Raw genomic sequence first — 15618 nt, 5'->3', positions numbered from 1 at the left:
ATTTTTTTATGGTATTTGTTAAGCAGGCCCTACTGAGAGCTCACCTCCTCCAGGAGGCCTTCCCAGACTGAGCCCCTTCCTTCCTCTCCCCCTCGTCCCCCTCTCTATCCCCCCATTTTACCTCCTTCCCTTCCCCACAGCACCTGTATATATGTTTGTACATATTTATTACTCTATTTATTTTACCTGTACATATCTATTCTATTTTGTTAGTATGTTTGGTTTTGTTCTCTGTCTCCCCCTTTTAGACTGTGAGCCCACTGTTGGGTAGGGACTGTCTCTATATGTTGCCAACTTGTACTTCCCAAGCGCTTAGTACAGTGCTCTGCACACAGTAAGCGCTCAATCAATACGATTGATTGATTGATGTACCAGGCACTGTACTAAGCTCCAGTTGTCAGGTTGGACACAGTCCTTGCGTGGGGCTCACAAGTCTTAATCCCCATTTTACAGTTGGGGTTTTTGAGGCACAGAAAACTTAACATGGTCACACAGCAGACGAGTGGGGCAGGAATTAGAGCCTGACTTCTTCCAACTCCCAGGCCTGAGCTGTATACACTAGGCGCGTGGCTTCTTTGTAGGTAGGGATCGTGTCTACCAATTGTGTTATATTGTACTCTCCCAAACTCTTAGTACAGTGCTCTTCACGCAGTAAGGACTCAGTACAAACCATTGATTGATTTTAATGAAAAATTTTGCTTTTAGAATAATGAGTTGATGGTTCTTAGAGATTTCCACAAGGTGGCAGCTAATTCAAGGAAATTATTTTCAGGAGCTAAGTAGAGCAAGAAACTATACCAAGCTGGACTGAACAGCTGTGTTGGAGAAAAAATACCTAAACTGGTAGTCTAATGTTTTCACAGCTGTTGATGTTTCCCTATATCAGTCTGATTTTTATTCTTGTGATGATGTACAACTTTTGAAAGTTGCTTTTACAATTTAAATGGAAGCCTTTTATCCCTTTTATAATTTTTCTCATTTGGTTTTTATGCCCTCTTCTTTATGCATATTAGTAATTGCCCAAATACCAGAAATTAAACATGATGTTCCACCTAAGAAGGATAAAAAAATTAACGAAGCACAAAAAAAAAAAAATCATCCACTCTAGCTCTGTGGTGATTGGGTTTGATGTGATAATGCCAGGTACAAATGTTTTTTCTTCTATACTCCTTTTGTCATGAATTTCTAACCAAGTCAGGAAAAGAAGTATCTCTGTTTCTTTGGATTGCCCTTTTGAGTTTATTTTGTCTCTGGCACTTGGAATGGTGTCAGGTGACATCCTCTTGATTCCACAGGCTCATCTGTTGCCAGAATTGAGAGGACCAGAACACCACTATCCATAACCAGCTGCTGTTCATACCCACTTGGTCTATATTTCAAACCTATTGCTGCTGCTTCTCTCCTCTGCTGTGTAAATTTTGCCCATTTTCTCTGTCATCAGCTCTGATAAAGGGTTTGGTATGCAAGTTGTCCTTGGTTAATAACGAAATAATAGTAATTGTGGTATTTGCTAAGAGCTTACTATGTCCCAAGCACCGTATTAAGTGCTGGGGTAGATACAACTTAATCAGGTCACACATGGGGCTCAAAGTCTTAGGAGGGAGAACAGATATTTAATCCCCATTTTACAGTTGAGAGAACTGAGTCATAGAAAGTTAATGATTTGCCCAAGGCCACACGGCAGATAAGCAGCAGAGCCAAGGTTGGAACCCAGGTCCCCTGAGTCCCAGGCCCATATTCTTTCCAGTAGACCATGCTTGATAATTAGCAATAGAAGCAGCATGACTCAGCCCAAAGAAGCTTGCTAAAACTAGCCTTTGGCTGGGACAATGGGAGGGGAGATTCTAGCCCAGTTTGTGTAGGAGAATATCCCAAACCTGTGCAGAGGCCAGAACGACCCACTATGACTTTTATTGACTACATGCCATGTTCAACACTCAAACAAGCAACAAGTCACTTTTCCTAGCTGCTGGGTCAAGCATTAACATGCAAGACACCAACCTCACTTCTAGCATTAAACATCTCTACTTCTGCAACTGGTGAAAATCTCATTTTTCTCAGCTGTGGCACATAGGGGACATAAGTTCATTTGGGAAGGCAAGCTTGAAGAGATTCATCAGCACTGCGTTCTGGGATTTTAGCTGCCCATAAGAATTGCGTGTCAGGTGGCCTTGGGTACCCAGTGGTTCTTTGATGTGGTCCTTCCAGTCAGACTTTGTCCTCAGCTTAACTGGCTTAAGCCACAGCACGTTGTCTCATTTAAATAACATGTAATGCACAACTGCCATCTTAGTGAAGAGTTTAAAGGATTGAGAAGCAGCGGGGCCTAGTGGGAAGAACACAGGCCTGGAGTCAGAGGACCTGAATTCTAATCCTGGCTCTGCCATTTGTCTGCTGTGAGACCGTGGGCAAGCCACTTAACCTCTCTGGGCCTCAGTTACCTCACCTGCAAAATGGAGATTAAGACTGTGAGTACCATGTGGTGCAGGAACTCTGTCCAGCCCGATTATCTTGTATCCACCCCAGCACATAGTAAGTGCCTTACAAATACCACTAACAAAAAGGTGACTATGGAGCACAACTGTCTTGATGAACATTCGGTCTGACAGCAATGAACCAGTAGCGATGCGGTTGTGCATCCCCATTCCTCCTTGGTTGGAGCAGCAGTGCAGGCAGGAGAGAAAGTGATTGGAACATAAAGAGTCACAACTAAGGCCACATCAGCACAAAGGATCCTTTCAGACTCCTGCATATCCTCTGCCTTGTGCTGGGAGTACGGGAGAGAAGCTCAGAGAAGTAGGTGTTTTTTTTTTTTTAATTTTAAGTAACCCATCTTATTATGAGGTCTATTTTTAAAAAAAAATTCAAAATACTGTGGCATAAGCCTACAGGAGGATAATAAGCAATTACTATTTTGTAGGGGGAACATGGAATTTTGACTCCTTCCATTGCTATAAAGGTGAAACAGTTTCCTTCCCTATAGTCCCTTCTTAAAATGACTAATAGAATCCTCTCAATTCCTATAAAATAGTTATGTTTCTGGTCATACTTATTGAACTTCTGGGAAAAAATGGGAGCAGTTTTTAGACAGGATTCTCTATAGTCTAATGCCTTTTGCTAGTGGTAATAGCTAAGAAACATCTCTTTACATTAAAATATCTAGTGTTGATAGAGTTTGGGCTTGGGAGTCAGAAGGACCTGAGTTCTAATCCTGACTCTGTCACTTGTCTGCAGTGTGATCTTAGGCAAATAAGTGTACCTTCAGTTACTTCATCTGAAAAATGGGAATTAATACTGTGAGCACTATGTGGGACATGAACTTTGTCCAACCTGATTAACTTGTATCTACCCCAGCACTTAGTGCCTGGCTCGTAGTAAGCGCTTAATTTAAGGTGGGGTCAGAGAGGAGACTGATGCAATAGAAGAGGAGGAGTGTGAAACTGGAGAGGTGCAGGGGATTTGGGGGGGGGGGCATTCCTTCCCAGCAACACATTTAAGGACCTTAAATATTCTGAAAGCCACATAAATGGCAAGGTAATTATAATATAAATCATCTGCATTTCTAACCTCATGCAAAATACTGATAACCAAGAGTTTGAATAGGACAAAGGAAATAGAGAAGTTTGAGTCTAATAATTATTTGTAACTGAGCGAAGGTTTGGTGGGAGAGGAGATTAAACTAGTGGCTAAATTGAGGTTTTTGCACCTTTTTTGAATTTCCTGATTGGTCCTCTTCCTGCATGGTTACAGCTATGTAAGTGATTATCTTGGGCCTGAGACCTATATAAGCAGTAGACTGATGTTTTGCAGCTTTAGCAATATAATAAGCATCCCGTTGCTCTGTTTTGCTAATTTGGTAAGCAAGTTTCATTTTTCTTACATTCACTCTTTTGTGAATTAGGGGACCATCTACAGTATCTAGAATGAAAAGCAAAAGGAGCCCGAGCATTGAAAATATAAAAGAGATAGGTGATCTGGCCGGACTCCAAGGGGAAATAAATCTTCCTGAGCCCTTTGAAGAGTTGTAAAACTCTGGCCTGACATATATCTGCTAACAAATCAGAACGAGTTGAAAGAACGTGGGTCTAAGAGTCAGAGAACCTAGGTTCTAATCCCCACCCTGCAACATGCCTGCTCTGTTTCCTTGGACAAGTCACTCTGCATCTCTGTGCCTCAGTTTCCTTATGTGTAAAATGGGGATTCAATACCCTTCTTCCCTCCTACTTAGACTGTAAGCTCCCATGGGACGAGGACTCTGCCCAACCTAATTAACTTGTATTTACCCCAGCACTTAGAACAGTACTAGGCTCATAGTGATTAAGAAATACTGTTATCATTACTCTTATTATTATTAATTGGAGATATAATTGAAAAGTATTCAAGTGGGTAAATGTAAATAGATTTAAAACCCCAAATTAAGATTTAAATCCAAAACCCGCAAAATAAGGCATTAACCCCCACTTCTCCAGCCTGCCTTCCCATCAGGCTAAGTAGGTGATTAAAAACACTTCTTACCATGTGGAGCCTCCCTTTAGAAGCTGAAGGACCACCACCAGAGCCTGGAGAAGAGTGAGAAAAAGTTTATCTCCCACCCTACCAAGGTGGGGCAGGGGGTGTTGACTCTAAGATCACCCCTTAATAAGAAAAAGAAGTGTCAGCCATACTGCTTCCTGGGAAATGTAGTTTCTCCATTCCTGCTCTGCATTCCTTCACCAATTTCCAACAGGACCTCTGCTGTTTTGAAAACACACTCCTCTCCCCAAAGACTGACTAATACAGCAAAATTTAGGAGTCAACAACTCCACTAGTCTGCCCCAAAATGCACCAATGGGTGTTCTTGCCTCTCTTTCGGCCTTCATGATAGCAGTGGGGAAAAAGGCAATAGCTAAATAAGCTATTTTAGCTATAAAGAATAGCTAAATTCTTCTGAAGGCAAAGGGTGTGAATTAATGGAAATGAAAGTGGGGTGGATTCCATTGGAATAGGGTGATTTATGCATCACAGGTGAATTCAGGTTCCATCTTTCTCATCCAATATGAATTCCTAAAAACTCAAAGGAAATAAAATGTTAAAACCTCTGGTAATGCAACAAGAGATTCAGGGTTGAAAAGCACAATTGTCAGGAAATCCAGAGCTCAGTTTCCCACAGCAACATTAATTCACATTAACTTTAACATGCTGTATGTATTAAAGTATGTGTTTACCATAGAGGTATAAATCAAAAGTCCTGTGTGCATGTGTGCAATGTGACTTAGGTAAGTGTTGTCTTGGGAGCTATCATTTTTGAATTTCCTGGATCTTGTGCTTTTTGGTCCTGAATGTTTATCATGTTGAAGCAGAAATATTTTTTTCATTCAATTTATTATTGGTAACAAATAACAAAAAGGAATGTTTCCTTCACTAGATGCCATTCTACATTTTCTTTTGTAAAAGTTGTAATTTGTCATCCATAGTATTTTCCATGTTTACTCCCATTGGGAATAATTATTTTCAGTCTAACCCAGAAGAACAATTCTGGGCTTGAGTGAATAGCTCAGAAATTTAGCTAATTCATAAAACTCTTGTATATACCACAAGTAAATGATAGACTTTGTTCCTTGAGCATTTTTGAGTTGATGGATTGAAGTTAGAGGTGAATTTGTAAGTGTTTAGATAAAGATAGGATCATTTATTATCCCTTGGGGAAAAAATTTGGTAGACGAATGTTGCAATCAGAATTTCAGCTGGGGACATTTGGCTTACAGTAGATCTGATTTATGTTCTAACCCTGTAGAAAGATTTCCTTTCATTTAAAAAAAACAAACAAAAAGCCCGAATAATCTGTTCTGCTTATCAGTAAAGCTTGGGAATAGGTATTCATTCAATTCTTGAGGGGAAAAAAAAGTCCCAAGGTTACATCAGTGATTGGGTGTGTGTCAAGTTGAGAAGTACCTCTGACTGAAATATTCATTTTCTCAGTTATGTACTCAGATTCCAAGCAGTATTTCAGTATCTGAAGTAAATGAAGACATAGTTATTTCCTCTTAAATTTTTTTGGCATTTTCATCCTCCAGCTTTGTATGAATGAAATTTTATGAAATTGTCTGTATTCACCTCCAAGAAACAATATTGATATAATTATGAGGACCAAAAATGTGCAAAGAAACTTGGGCAGAGCATACACTCTCCATGTTGTCAAGTAGCTTGCAGTCTTAGATTGCATTATATCTTATACATTATGCATAGCATTATATAGAACCTGTATATACATGTGTCTCCTAAATATTGATTTTTCTGCAAGATTGGTTTTTTATTTGGCTTTTGTTTTCTTAGTTTGCCCATTAGCATCAAAAAGCTGAAGTGGATACCTGGGGAAGATTAATAGCAATACAGGTTAATTGTTTATTAAAATGAGGAATGGCTAATTCTTATTTTAGAAATTCTATATTTTTAAACAGCCCACATTACCACCTCTCCCCCCCTTTTTTCCATATGTAGCTTTTAAATTCAGTTTAAATTTTGGAGGGACATTACCTCTCACTACCTCTGACCTCTGTCCTGTGTAATATTACATTTTCTCCAGAATGTCTCTTCATGGATGTTCCATCAATCAATCAATCAACCGTATTGATTGAGTGCTTACTGTGTGCAGAGCACTGTACTAAGCGCTTGGGAAGTACAAGTTGGCAACATATAGAGACAGTCCCTACCCACCAGTGGGCTCACAGTCTAGAAGGGGGATTTCACCTCAAGCTAAATATATCCAAAACTTCACTCTTTTTCCCTCTTAGATCATCTGTTCTAACTAACTTTCCCATCATAGTTTACAACCCTGCTATCCACCCCACCTCTGAACCTCACCAATGTTGGGGTTTTCTATGGTTGTTCCTTCTCTTTCGACCCTATTTTCAAGCTTTTCTACAAGTCCTGTCAGATTTCTTTCCGCAGTATCTCCAAGGATCTGACCCTTCCTCTCTATCCAAATGACCGTCACAGTGGTCGTGGCCGTGTTGTATTCAGTCTTGTAATAATACTAATTTTACTACTTAATAATTGCGGTATTTAAGCACTTACTTTGTGCCAAGCACTGGGTTAGATGCAAGGTAATCAGGTCTCACAGGTATTTATTGAGTGCTTACTATGTGCAGAGCAAGTGCTTGGGAGAGTACAGTACAACAGAATAACAGACATTTTCCCTGCCCATAACGAGTTTACTGTATAGAGGGGGAGATAGACATTAACAGAGATTAACACTTTCTGATATACAACTTAATGGTACATAAGTGCCATTTGCAAACTTAATTCCTGCATTAGCATCCTCACAGACCTCCCTGCTTCCAGTCTAATTCCCTTCCTATCTCATAATTCATTCTGCTGCCTGGATCATTTTTCTAAAACATCATTCTGTGCTCAATTCTCTCTTCAAAAACCTGTTACCTGTTATTCTCCCATCATTTAGAACTCCCGACCATTGGCCATAAGATACTCGATCAGTTCTTTCCTTTATATTTAACTACTCTCTTCTCCCAATGTACCCAAACTCATACTCTTTATTTCTTAACTCTCACCACACCTCGTTTTTGTCACTCCTTCCACTCATCATTTGCTTATGCCTTCCACATTGCCCAGGAACTCTGTTCCTTTCAAATTCCACACACCACTTCTATTTTCAAAGCCCTTCTTCAAAATCACATCTGTCCTCCAGTAAGCCTTCCTTGAAAAATTTCTAATTTCCCTTGCTTAGATCCCCATTACTGCTGCTCAGTCAGAGTTACCTAAGTGCTTAAGTACTCACAACCTTCTGTAGCAATTTGCTCGTGTCTTACATACCTTAGTACTTGGGTTCTAACTCATGTACACATTACCTTTCCTTTTTTCTTCCTATCTAATTAATTTTTGTGTCTGCCACCCACCCCTTCCCCACCTGGATTGTAAACTCGAAGGTAGGGTCCATGCCTGCTAGTTCTGTTGTACTCTCCCAGCGGTTTAGTACAGTGCCCTGCACACAGTAGGCACTCAATGAAATACCATAGATTGATTTTAGAAGAAACATTTTGATATTTGATTTTAAAATCTCTGCTCCTGTATTGAGTTTAAAGGACAGAATGATGCTATCCTTAGAGTAAAATCATTTTTGAACTCTTATATATTGTGTGATACCATGTCATTAACATTAAATGTTTGCATAGCTGCAGTTTTACTATTCTGACAGTCAGACCTTTGCCTTGGGAATGGGTGGTTCCCCATTTAAGTGGCCTCTCCTTAAGTTTCAGTGTAGAAAGTCATGTTTGGTTATGAGATAAGGTTTCAGATTGGTTTTTGTCACAGGAGTTTTGGGGAGGAAGAAGGGCTACTTCTGAGGTTATGATTCTCTTTTAATTTTATCTGGTTAAGATCTTTTCACAAGGAATTCATTTGTGTCTAACATAGTGTTTTTCTTGAAGAAATGATTACCCTCTATTTTGTAACCAAAGATTTTCCTAATTTATACTGCAAGTTCTGGCTTCACAGTAACATTGCTCATTTAAAGAGAATGCATTCTCTTGTAGGTTTAAGGATTTTGAGTGATTTATAGTCAAGAAAAAGAACAGGTTGTAGCTAAGACAGGTTTCTGTTGCCCTTGTAGGACTGGTGAGAACCTGCAAGTCTCTACTCTAAAATCTAAAATCTTTGTTATATTACCCTCTCTCCCACATATTTTCACGGGACTTTGCTGTTGAGATAACATCCAACTGGCAATCTTTCATAATAATAATCATTTTCAGATGCTCACAAGTCCTAAACATTGGAATTGCATTCTAGTTTTTGTGGCTCCATGTATGATGGTGGTATATCTTAGTGAAGGGATACAATATTTATGCATGATAAAAATCCTCCACCTCCTGGAAAACTGCTTCTAAATGTGATGCAACTCAGAAGCCCAGCTGCTTTTTAGATATATTTGCAGAAAGCTCATGCAGCATTGACTGTCTGAAATGCTGTTAACATTCGCTGGAGAAATATTGTGTTACACTTCTTCAGTTTTGCAGTGTTATGATTCTGTAGTTATAGAGACAAGAATGGATGCCTGGTAAAATGTTCATTTCTTCCTTTTTAACTTGATTAATTAATAAGCTACTTCATGGCGGTACCATTAAAATGTGTTCTGTTTTCCACTTCATCCATGCACTCTGTCAAACTGATCACATGCCTTTGTGTGATGACTTTTTAAGGTAGGATTAGTTGCACTAGGTATATATTTATGTCTGAATCTTAGCAACTCTTAGTCTTTGTTTAGCATGTGTAATTCTGGGTTGCCTTAAATCTTTATCTGTACAGATATGTTAGGACTGTATTTTATTTGTTAACTTATTGCTATAAATGAAGTTGCAATCATTATACTGCTTCCCATCTGTAATGACTTGAAAAGCCCTTTTAGCAGAAATATATCAAATGACAACTTTTCCTTTTCCTGTTCAAAAGTGGTGCCAGAATAGCACCAAATAAATCATTTTATCACTTTGGAACCCTTTTCAAAAATTAAGGCTTCAGTCTTGGGTTGCCTAGGAAGTCAGCTAGCTGCTGTTTTGCCACTTAATCTCAATTAAATTGTAAAGTCCAATTGTAGTTTACCCAAAAGCACCAATAAAGCAAACAAATTAGGAAGATGGCTGACAATTCAATCAAGCCCCTGTTTTTCTAGGCCTGAAGGACTTGATTGTGTGTCTTTATACCACCACTGGCTGAACCTACTCCTTCCTAGGTTCCCCATCAGAGAGGATTCTCTGCAAACGTACTCCCCCTTGCCCAGCTGAGTCTCCGTGAGTGGGAAACCAAAAAAAGAATGCGAGGCTTGGCTACCTTCCTTCCTTCTCCCTTCCTTCCATCTTGAGGAGCAACACTGCCTAGTGGAAAGAGCACGGGCCTGGGAGTAGGAGGACCTAGGTTATAATGCTGGCTCCGCCACTTGCCCACTGTATGACCTTGGACAAGTCACTTAACCCATTGTATTCTTCCAAGCTTTAGCCCAGGGCCCTGCACACAGCCCTCAAAAAATAAATTGATTCTAGACCTCAGTTTCCTCATCTGTAAAAATGGGGATTCAATACCTGACCTCCTTCCTACTTAGATTGTAAGCCCCGTGCAGGATAGGGGCTGTGTCTGAACTGATTAGCTTGTATCTACTCCAATGCTTAGAACAGTGTTGGCCATATCAAGTGCTTAACAAAGAACATCTTAATTGTTATTATGAGCTATGTAATTGCCCTTTCTGCCACCCAAAATAAAGAATGGTGGATCAGGATGTGAGGCTGAGGGGAATCTTGATGTCTTCCCCACTTCCCTTCCTCTAATCAATCACTGGTATCTGATGAGCTCTTGTTGTGTGCAGAGCACTGTACTAAGCACTTCTCCAGCAGCTACCTGTTTGTACAGCCACTTCAGGCTTTCAAGTGGAAAAGAGAATGGGAATCCCATGACCTAGGTTTTAGTCCCAGTTCTGCCACTAGTCTTCAAGTTGACCTTGGGTGAGCCATTTAGCTTCTCTTTACCTCAGTTTCCTCACTGTAAAATAAGGGTTCATGGCCTCTTTTCCATCCCAGTTAGATTGTGATCCCCATGTGGAACAGGGGCTATGTCCGATCTGGTAATCATATATCTACTCTGGTGCTCAGTACAGTAATTGGCAAATAGCAAGCCCTTAACAAGTACCATGGTTGCTATTATTATTATTATCTATTCTTCCAGTCGGTAAGGTAAATGGTCTTTATTCTTTTTAGCTACAGGAAGCTGATATTGTGGTCATTGGCTCTCCCAAGCCTGAGGAAATCCCCATCAGTTGGATCAGACCAGAAACTACTATTATCAATTGTTCCCGTGATTTTCTAACAGGTAAGTAACTATTTTCTGATAAAGATGCAGGAAAGATGTGCTAACCCTGCCTGACACTTTGTTCCTAAGCGTATATGTTTTATATGTAGTTGGCCTTGTGTTTGAATAAATCGCTTATGGTCCAATTCACTTCATATGGGAAGCTGAAAAGCTCCAATTTGGTATGCCAAGCCTGGCTGCACTGTACATCTAACAAACACTTGTCCCATGCTATACTTTCCTGGTGTTAGCAGTGCCGGGAACTGTTTTTGGCTGTGTTCCAAGAAGAGATTTCTGAAACACAGCTCTCCCGGTTCTCAGTCAAGAGCCTTCTGGGGAGCATGTCAGTCTGGTGTTATTTCATCAGGTGACCAGCCAGGGGTACTCAGCGGTTGAAAATTTGCCTCTGTTTCCACTGCAGTTCACCTCATTTACTTTCTTAACATTCCTTATATTTAATATTTGTTTAGATTCTGTAAATATTATGTAGCTCTATAGTACTGAAACCATTGTAATTTTGCAACATATCCCGAGCATACTGAAGCACTGTAACAGCAGAAAGCAATTAGGAGTCGTGGGGTTTTTATTGTTGTCTTAAATCCTGTTCAGGTGAAGGAGACAGTCCTTCTTAGGTAGGGAGACCCTTGATCCATTTGCCGGTGTGTTGTGTTACTCCATCAACTCTAGATTATTCAAAGTTGGTTACCTATTCATTCATTCAGTCAGTCATATTTTTTGAGGGCTTCCTGTTTGCAAAGCACTCTACTGAGTGCTTAGGAGAGTACAGTATAACAATAAACAGATACATTTCATGCCCACAACAAGCTTGCAGCCAGTCATTAATATAAATAAAAAAATAAATTACAGGTATGTGCATAAATGTATGTGGATTATCCAAATTCTCCTTTTAATCCTGTTTTCGGCTTCCACCTGCCTTTCATCACTTCCAGAAGGTGATGAAGGGTGAGGGAAGCTTCAAAGCAATCAGTTTTGCTACTCCTTAGCAAGTCTGACAAATGATTTGGTGATATTCTCTTTCTGTATGTTTTACCAAGCCCCTCTTCCTGCTAGCATAAATAATCAGGATTGGTTATATTTTCCATGGTATCACAAAACTTGTAATAACATCTGGAGCTAAGTTGGTCTATCTTTAAAATGCAAGCAATAATCCCCATGTCTCACTAAAATGTTGAAAGGAGAACATAAAATGAGAGACATGATACCGGGTGCTATTCTTATAAAGAAAGGTGCTAAATGAATCACAAATTCTACTATTATCATGATTTATTGTTTTAATTAGGCGAAGTAAAAACAATCCCACCTCATAAGCACTTCAGAGGTAAGGAGGGGGTTTCAATTTCCCACAGTGAGAGGAAGGGGTTCCCTGGTTGTGTCTCAGGTAGTTTGAAGAATAAGGGAGAAAATGGAATAATAATAACAATGGTGGTATTTGTTAAGCACTTACTGTGTGCAAAGCACTGTTCTAAGCGCTGGGGGGCATACAAGGTGATCAGGTTGTCCCACTTGGGGCTCACAGTCTTAATCCCCATTTTACAGATGAGGTAACTGAGGCACAGAGAAGTTAAGTGGCTTGCCCAAGGTCACACAGCTGACAAGTGTCGGAGTCGGGATTCGAACCCATGACCTCTGACTCCCAAGCCCGCGCTCTTTCCGCTGTGCCACGCTGCTTCCTATGCTACATTCAGCTCTCCCCAACTTTCACATTCTTAGATCTACCGCTAACCCACATAGCTTCTGGGCCTGTGAAAGACAAATTAGAGGAGAACAGAGTCAGAGGTCCTGGGTTTTAATCCTGATCCTCCACTTCCCTGTTGTGTGACCTTGGGGAAATCACTTGGCTTCTCTGTGCCTCAGTTACTTCAACTGTAAAATCGGGGTTAAGACCGTGTGCATCATGTGGGACATGGACTGTGTCCAACTGGATCATCTTATATCTATCCCAGTGCCTAGCACAGTACCTGGAACTTAATACAGTGCTATTTAAAAAAAATAGACAATTACATGGCATGGTGGGGAAAAAACAGAAAGTCCTGGAATACAGGAGACTTGGGTTTTAATCCCAGTTCTGCCATTAATTCCTGCACATAGTAAGCGCTCAATAAATACGATTGATTGATTAATTCCTGTGTGATCTTTCTGTGCCTTACTTCACTCAACAGTAAAATGGGGATTTACTACCTATTCTCCCATCACCTGTGAACCTCATGTGGGACAGGAGCTGTGTCTAGTCTGATTGCATTGGATCTACCCCAGCACTTCATGCAGTGCTTGGCACATAATAAGTCCTTTAAAAATATCACAGTTATGATGATGATGATGATGATGTTCAGAGCTTTTTCCAGTTGGTGGAAGAAGATCTCCTTTTCAAAAGGTTTATTCCAGTGAGCTACCAGGTTGGAGATCAACAAATATAGCACTTTTACAAGAAGGGTTGAAAATTAAATGTACATATTTGTGGTATTCATAATATATGAATCCATAATAAATCTTGTAGTAAATTGCTAGAGAAATTTCCATTTAGAGCATTTAATCAATGGTAGTTGAGTACTTACCATGTGCAGGGAACTGTATTAAGTGCTTAAGGTACGATGCAGTAGAGTTGATAGACATGATCAATCCCTGCCCTCAAGGAGCTTACAGACAATAAAATAAATTATAGATAAGGGATATGGTAGAGTATAAGGTTGTTAGCATAACTACCATGTGGCTGGAAGTGGAGGTTATAGCAAGACACTAAGGGAAACAAAGCCAATTGCCTAAGGTGATGCAGAGGGAAGAGTGAGTAGGGGAAATGATTTTGTAGTTGGGGAAGTTTTAGAGATTATCTGATTTCACCCAGGCTTTGGTGGTAGGACAAGTAACAGGCTGTTGGATATGAAGAAGAAAGGATTTCCAGGCCAGAGGGAGGACATGTAAAGGGATTGACGTCGCGATAGATGAGATTGAGGTACAATGAGTAGGTTGGCGTTGGAGAAGAGCGAAGCATGCAGGTTGGGTTTTATTAGGAGACCAGCAAGGTAGAGAAGCAGTGTGGCTCAGTGGAAAGAGCACGGGCTTGGGAGTCAGAGGTCATGAGTTCTAATCCCAGCTCCGCCACATGTCTGCTGTGTGACCTTGGACAAGTCACTTAACTTCTCTGAGCCTCACTTACCTTATCTGTAAAATGGGGATCAAGACAGCCCCACATGGGGCAACCTGATCACCTTGTATCCCCCCCAGTGCTTAGAACAGTGCTTTGCACATAGTAAGCACTTAACAAATGCCATCATCATCATTATTATTATTATAAGGTAGAAAGGGATAGTTGATTGAGTTTCTTAAATCATCTCTGTATATGAGAGGTGATTTCTAGACTGTGAGCCTGCTGTTGGGTAGGGACTGTCTCTATGTGTTGCTGACTTGTACTTCCCAAGCGCTTAGTACAGTGCTCGGCATACAGTAAATGCTCAATAAGTACGATTGATTGATTGAGAGGGATGAGCAATCATTGGAGGTTTTTGAGGAATGGTGAGATGTGGCCTAAATGTGTTTTTAGAAAAATGATACAGGCAGCAGCGCGAAGTATGGAGACTTAGAGAGGGGAGAGACAAGAGGCAGGAAGGTCAGCAAGGAGGTAGATGCTGTACTCATGTTGGAATATAAGTACTTGAATGAATATGTTAGCAGTTTGGAGAGGAAGGCCAAATTCCAGAGATGTTAAGGTAGAACTGACAGGATCTTGTGACCGACGGAATATGTGTTGAATGAAATAAAAAGTTAATGCCAAGGTTTTGGCTTTTTTTAAAAAATAATATTTGTTAAGTGCTTATTATGTGCCAGGTACTGTACTAAGTGCTGGGGAAGATAAAAGCAGTCCATGCCCCACAAAGGCTCATAATCTTATTCCCCATTTTACAGATGAGATAACTGAAGCACAGAGAAATGAAGTGAGTTGCCCAGAGCAGACAAGTGGCAGAGTGGGATTAGAACTCAGGTCCTTCTGATTCCCAGGCCTGTGCTCTTTCCATTAGGCCATGCTGCTTCACTGCTTACAAGATGGAAAATGGTGGGCTTACCTAAAGTGATGGGAAGTCTCAGGGAGGGCAGGTTTTGAGTGGGAAGTTGAGTTCTGTTTTAGACCTGTTGAGTGTGAGGTGTAAGTTGGGCATCTAAGTAGAGATGTCATGAGGGCAGGAGGAAATAGGAGACTGCAGACAAGGAGAGAGTTGACGGCTGGATAAGTAGATTTGGGAATCATTCATGTAGAGATGGTGCTTATAGTCATGGGAAATAATGAGTTCTCCAAGGAGAATAGAGGGAGTGTAGAATTGAACCTTGAGGAACTCCCACAGTTAAGTGGAGGGAGGCAGAGAAGGAGTTGGTAGAAGGGGAGACCAGAGAAACTACCAATTCTGTTACGGTGTTCTCTACCAAGTGGTTAGAACAGTGCTCACTACACACAGTAAGTGTTCAATAAACATGATTGATTGATTGCTAGGAGAAGAACTAGAGGACAGTGTTAGTGAAACCAAAGTTAGTGTTTCCACAGTGCCAGAGGTAGCTGAGAGGGAAAGGAGGACTAGGATGCAGTAAAGGACATTGGATTTGTCAAGAAAGATGTCACTGGTGACCTGGAGGTTTGGGAGCCATATTGCTGGGCGTCATGGAGAGAATTAGAAAGGAAGTAGAGGTAGCAAGTGTAAACAACTTACTTGAGTTAGAAAAGGAATGGTAGGAGGGAGATTAAAAAGATGACTTTTTCAGGACATCAAAATAAAAGCTAATAGGGGA

General features: G+C 40.5%; 1 protein-coding gene across 1 annotated transcript in view; it reads left to right on the top strand.

The window, feature by feature from the left end:
* MTHFD1L (methylenetetrahydrofolate dehydrogenase (NADP+ dependent) 1 like) overlaps nucleotides 1-15618 on the top strand; it is a 188189-nt gene that overhangs the window by 27756 nt on the left and 144815 nt on the right. Inside the window, exon 8 of the mRNA XM_038766913.1 lies at nucleotides 10737-10848. Coding sequence (XP_038622841.1) covers nucleotides 10737-10848 — 112 coding nt within the window. The remainder of the gene's footprint in view (nucleotides 1-10736; nucleotides 10849-15618) is intronic.

The sequence above is a fragment of the Tachyglossus aculeatus genome, chromosome 2 (genome assembly GCF_015852505.1).
Source record: "Tachyglossus aculeatus isolate mTacAcu1 chromosome 2, mTacAcu1.pri, whole genome shotgun sequence".
In the NCBI taxonomy this organism is placed as follows: Eukaryota; Metazoa; Chordata; class Mammalia; order Monotremata; family Tachyglossidae; genus Tachyglossus; species Tachyglossus aculeatus.
This window is presented reverse-complemented; position numbering and strand designations above follow the sequence as displayed.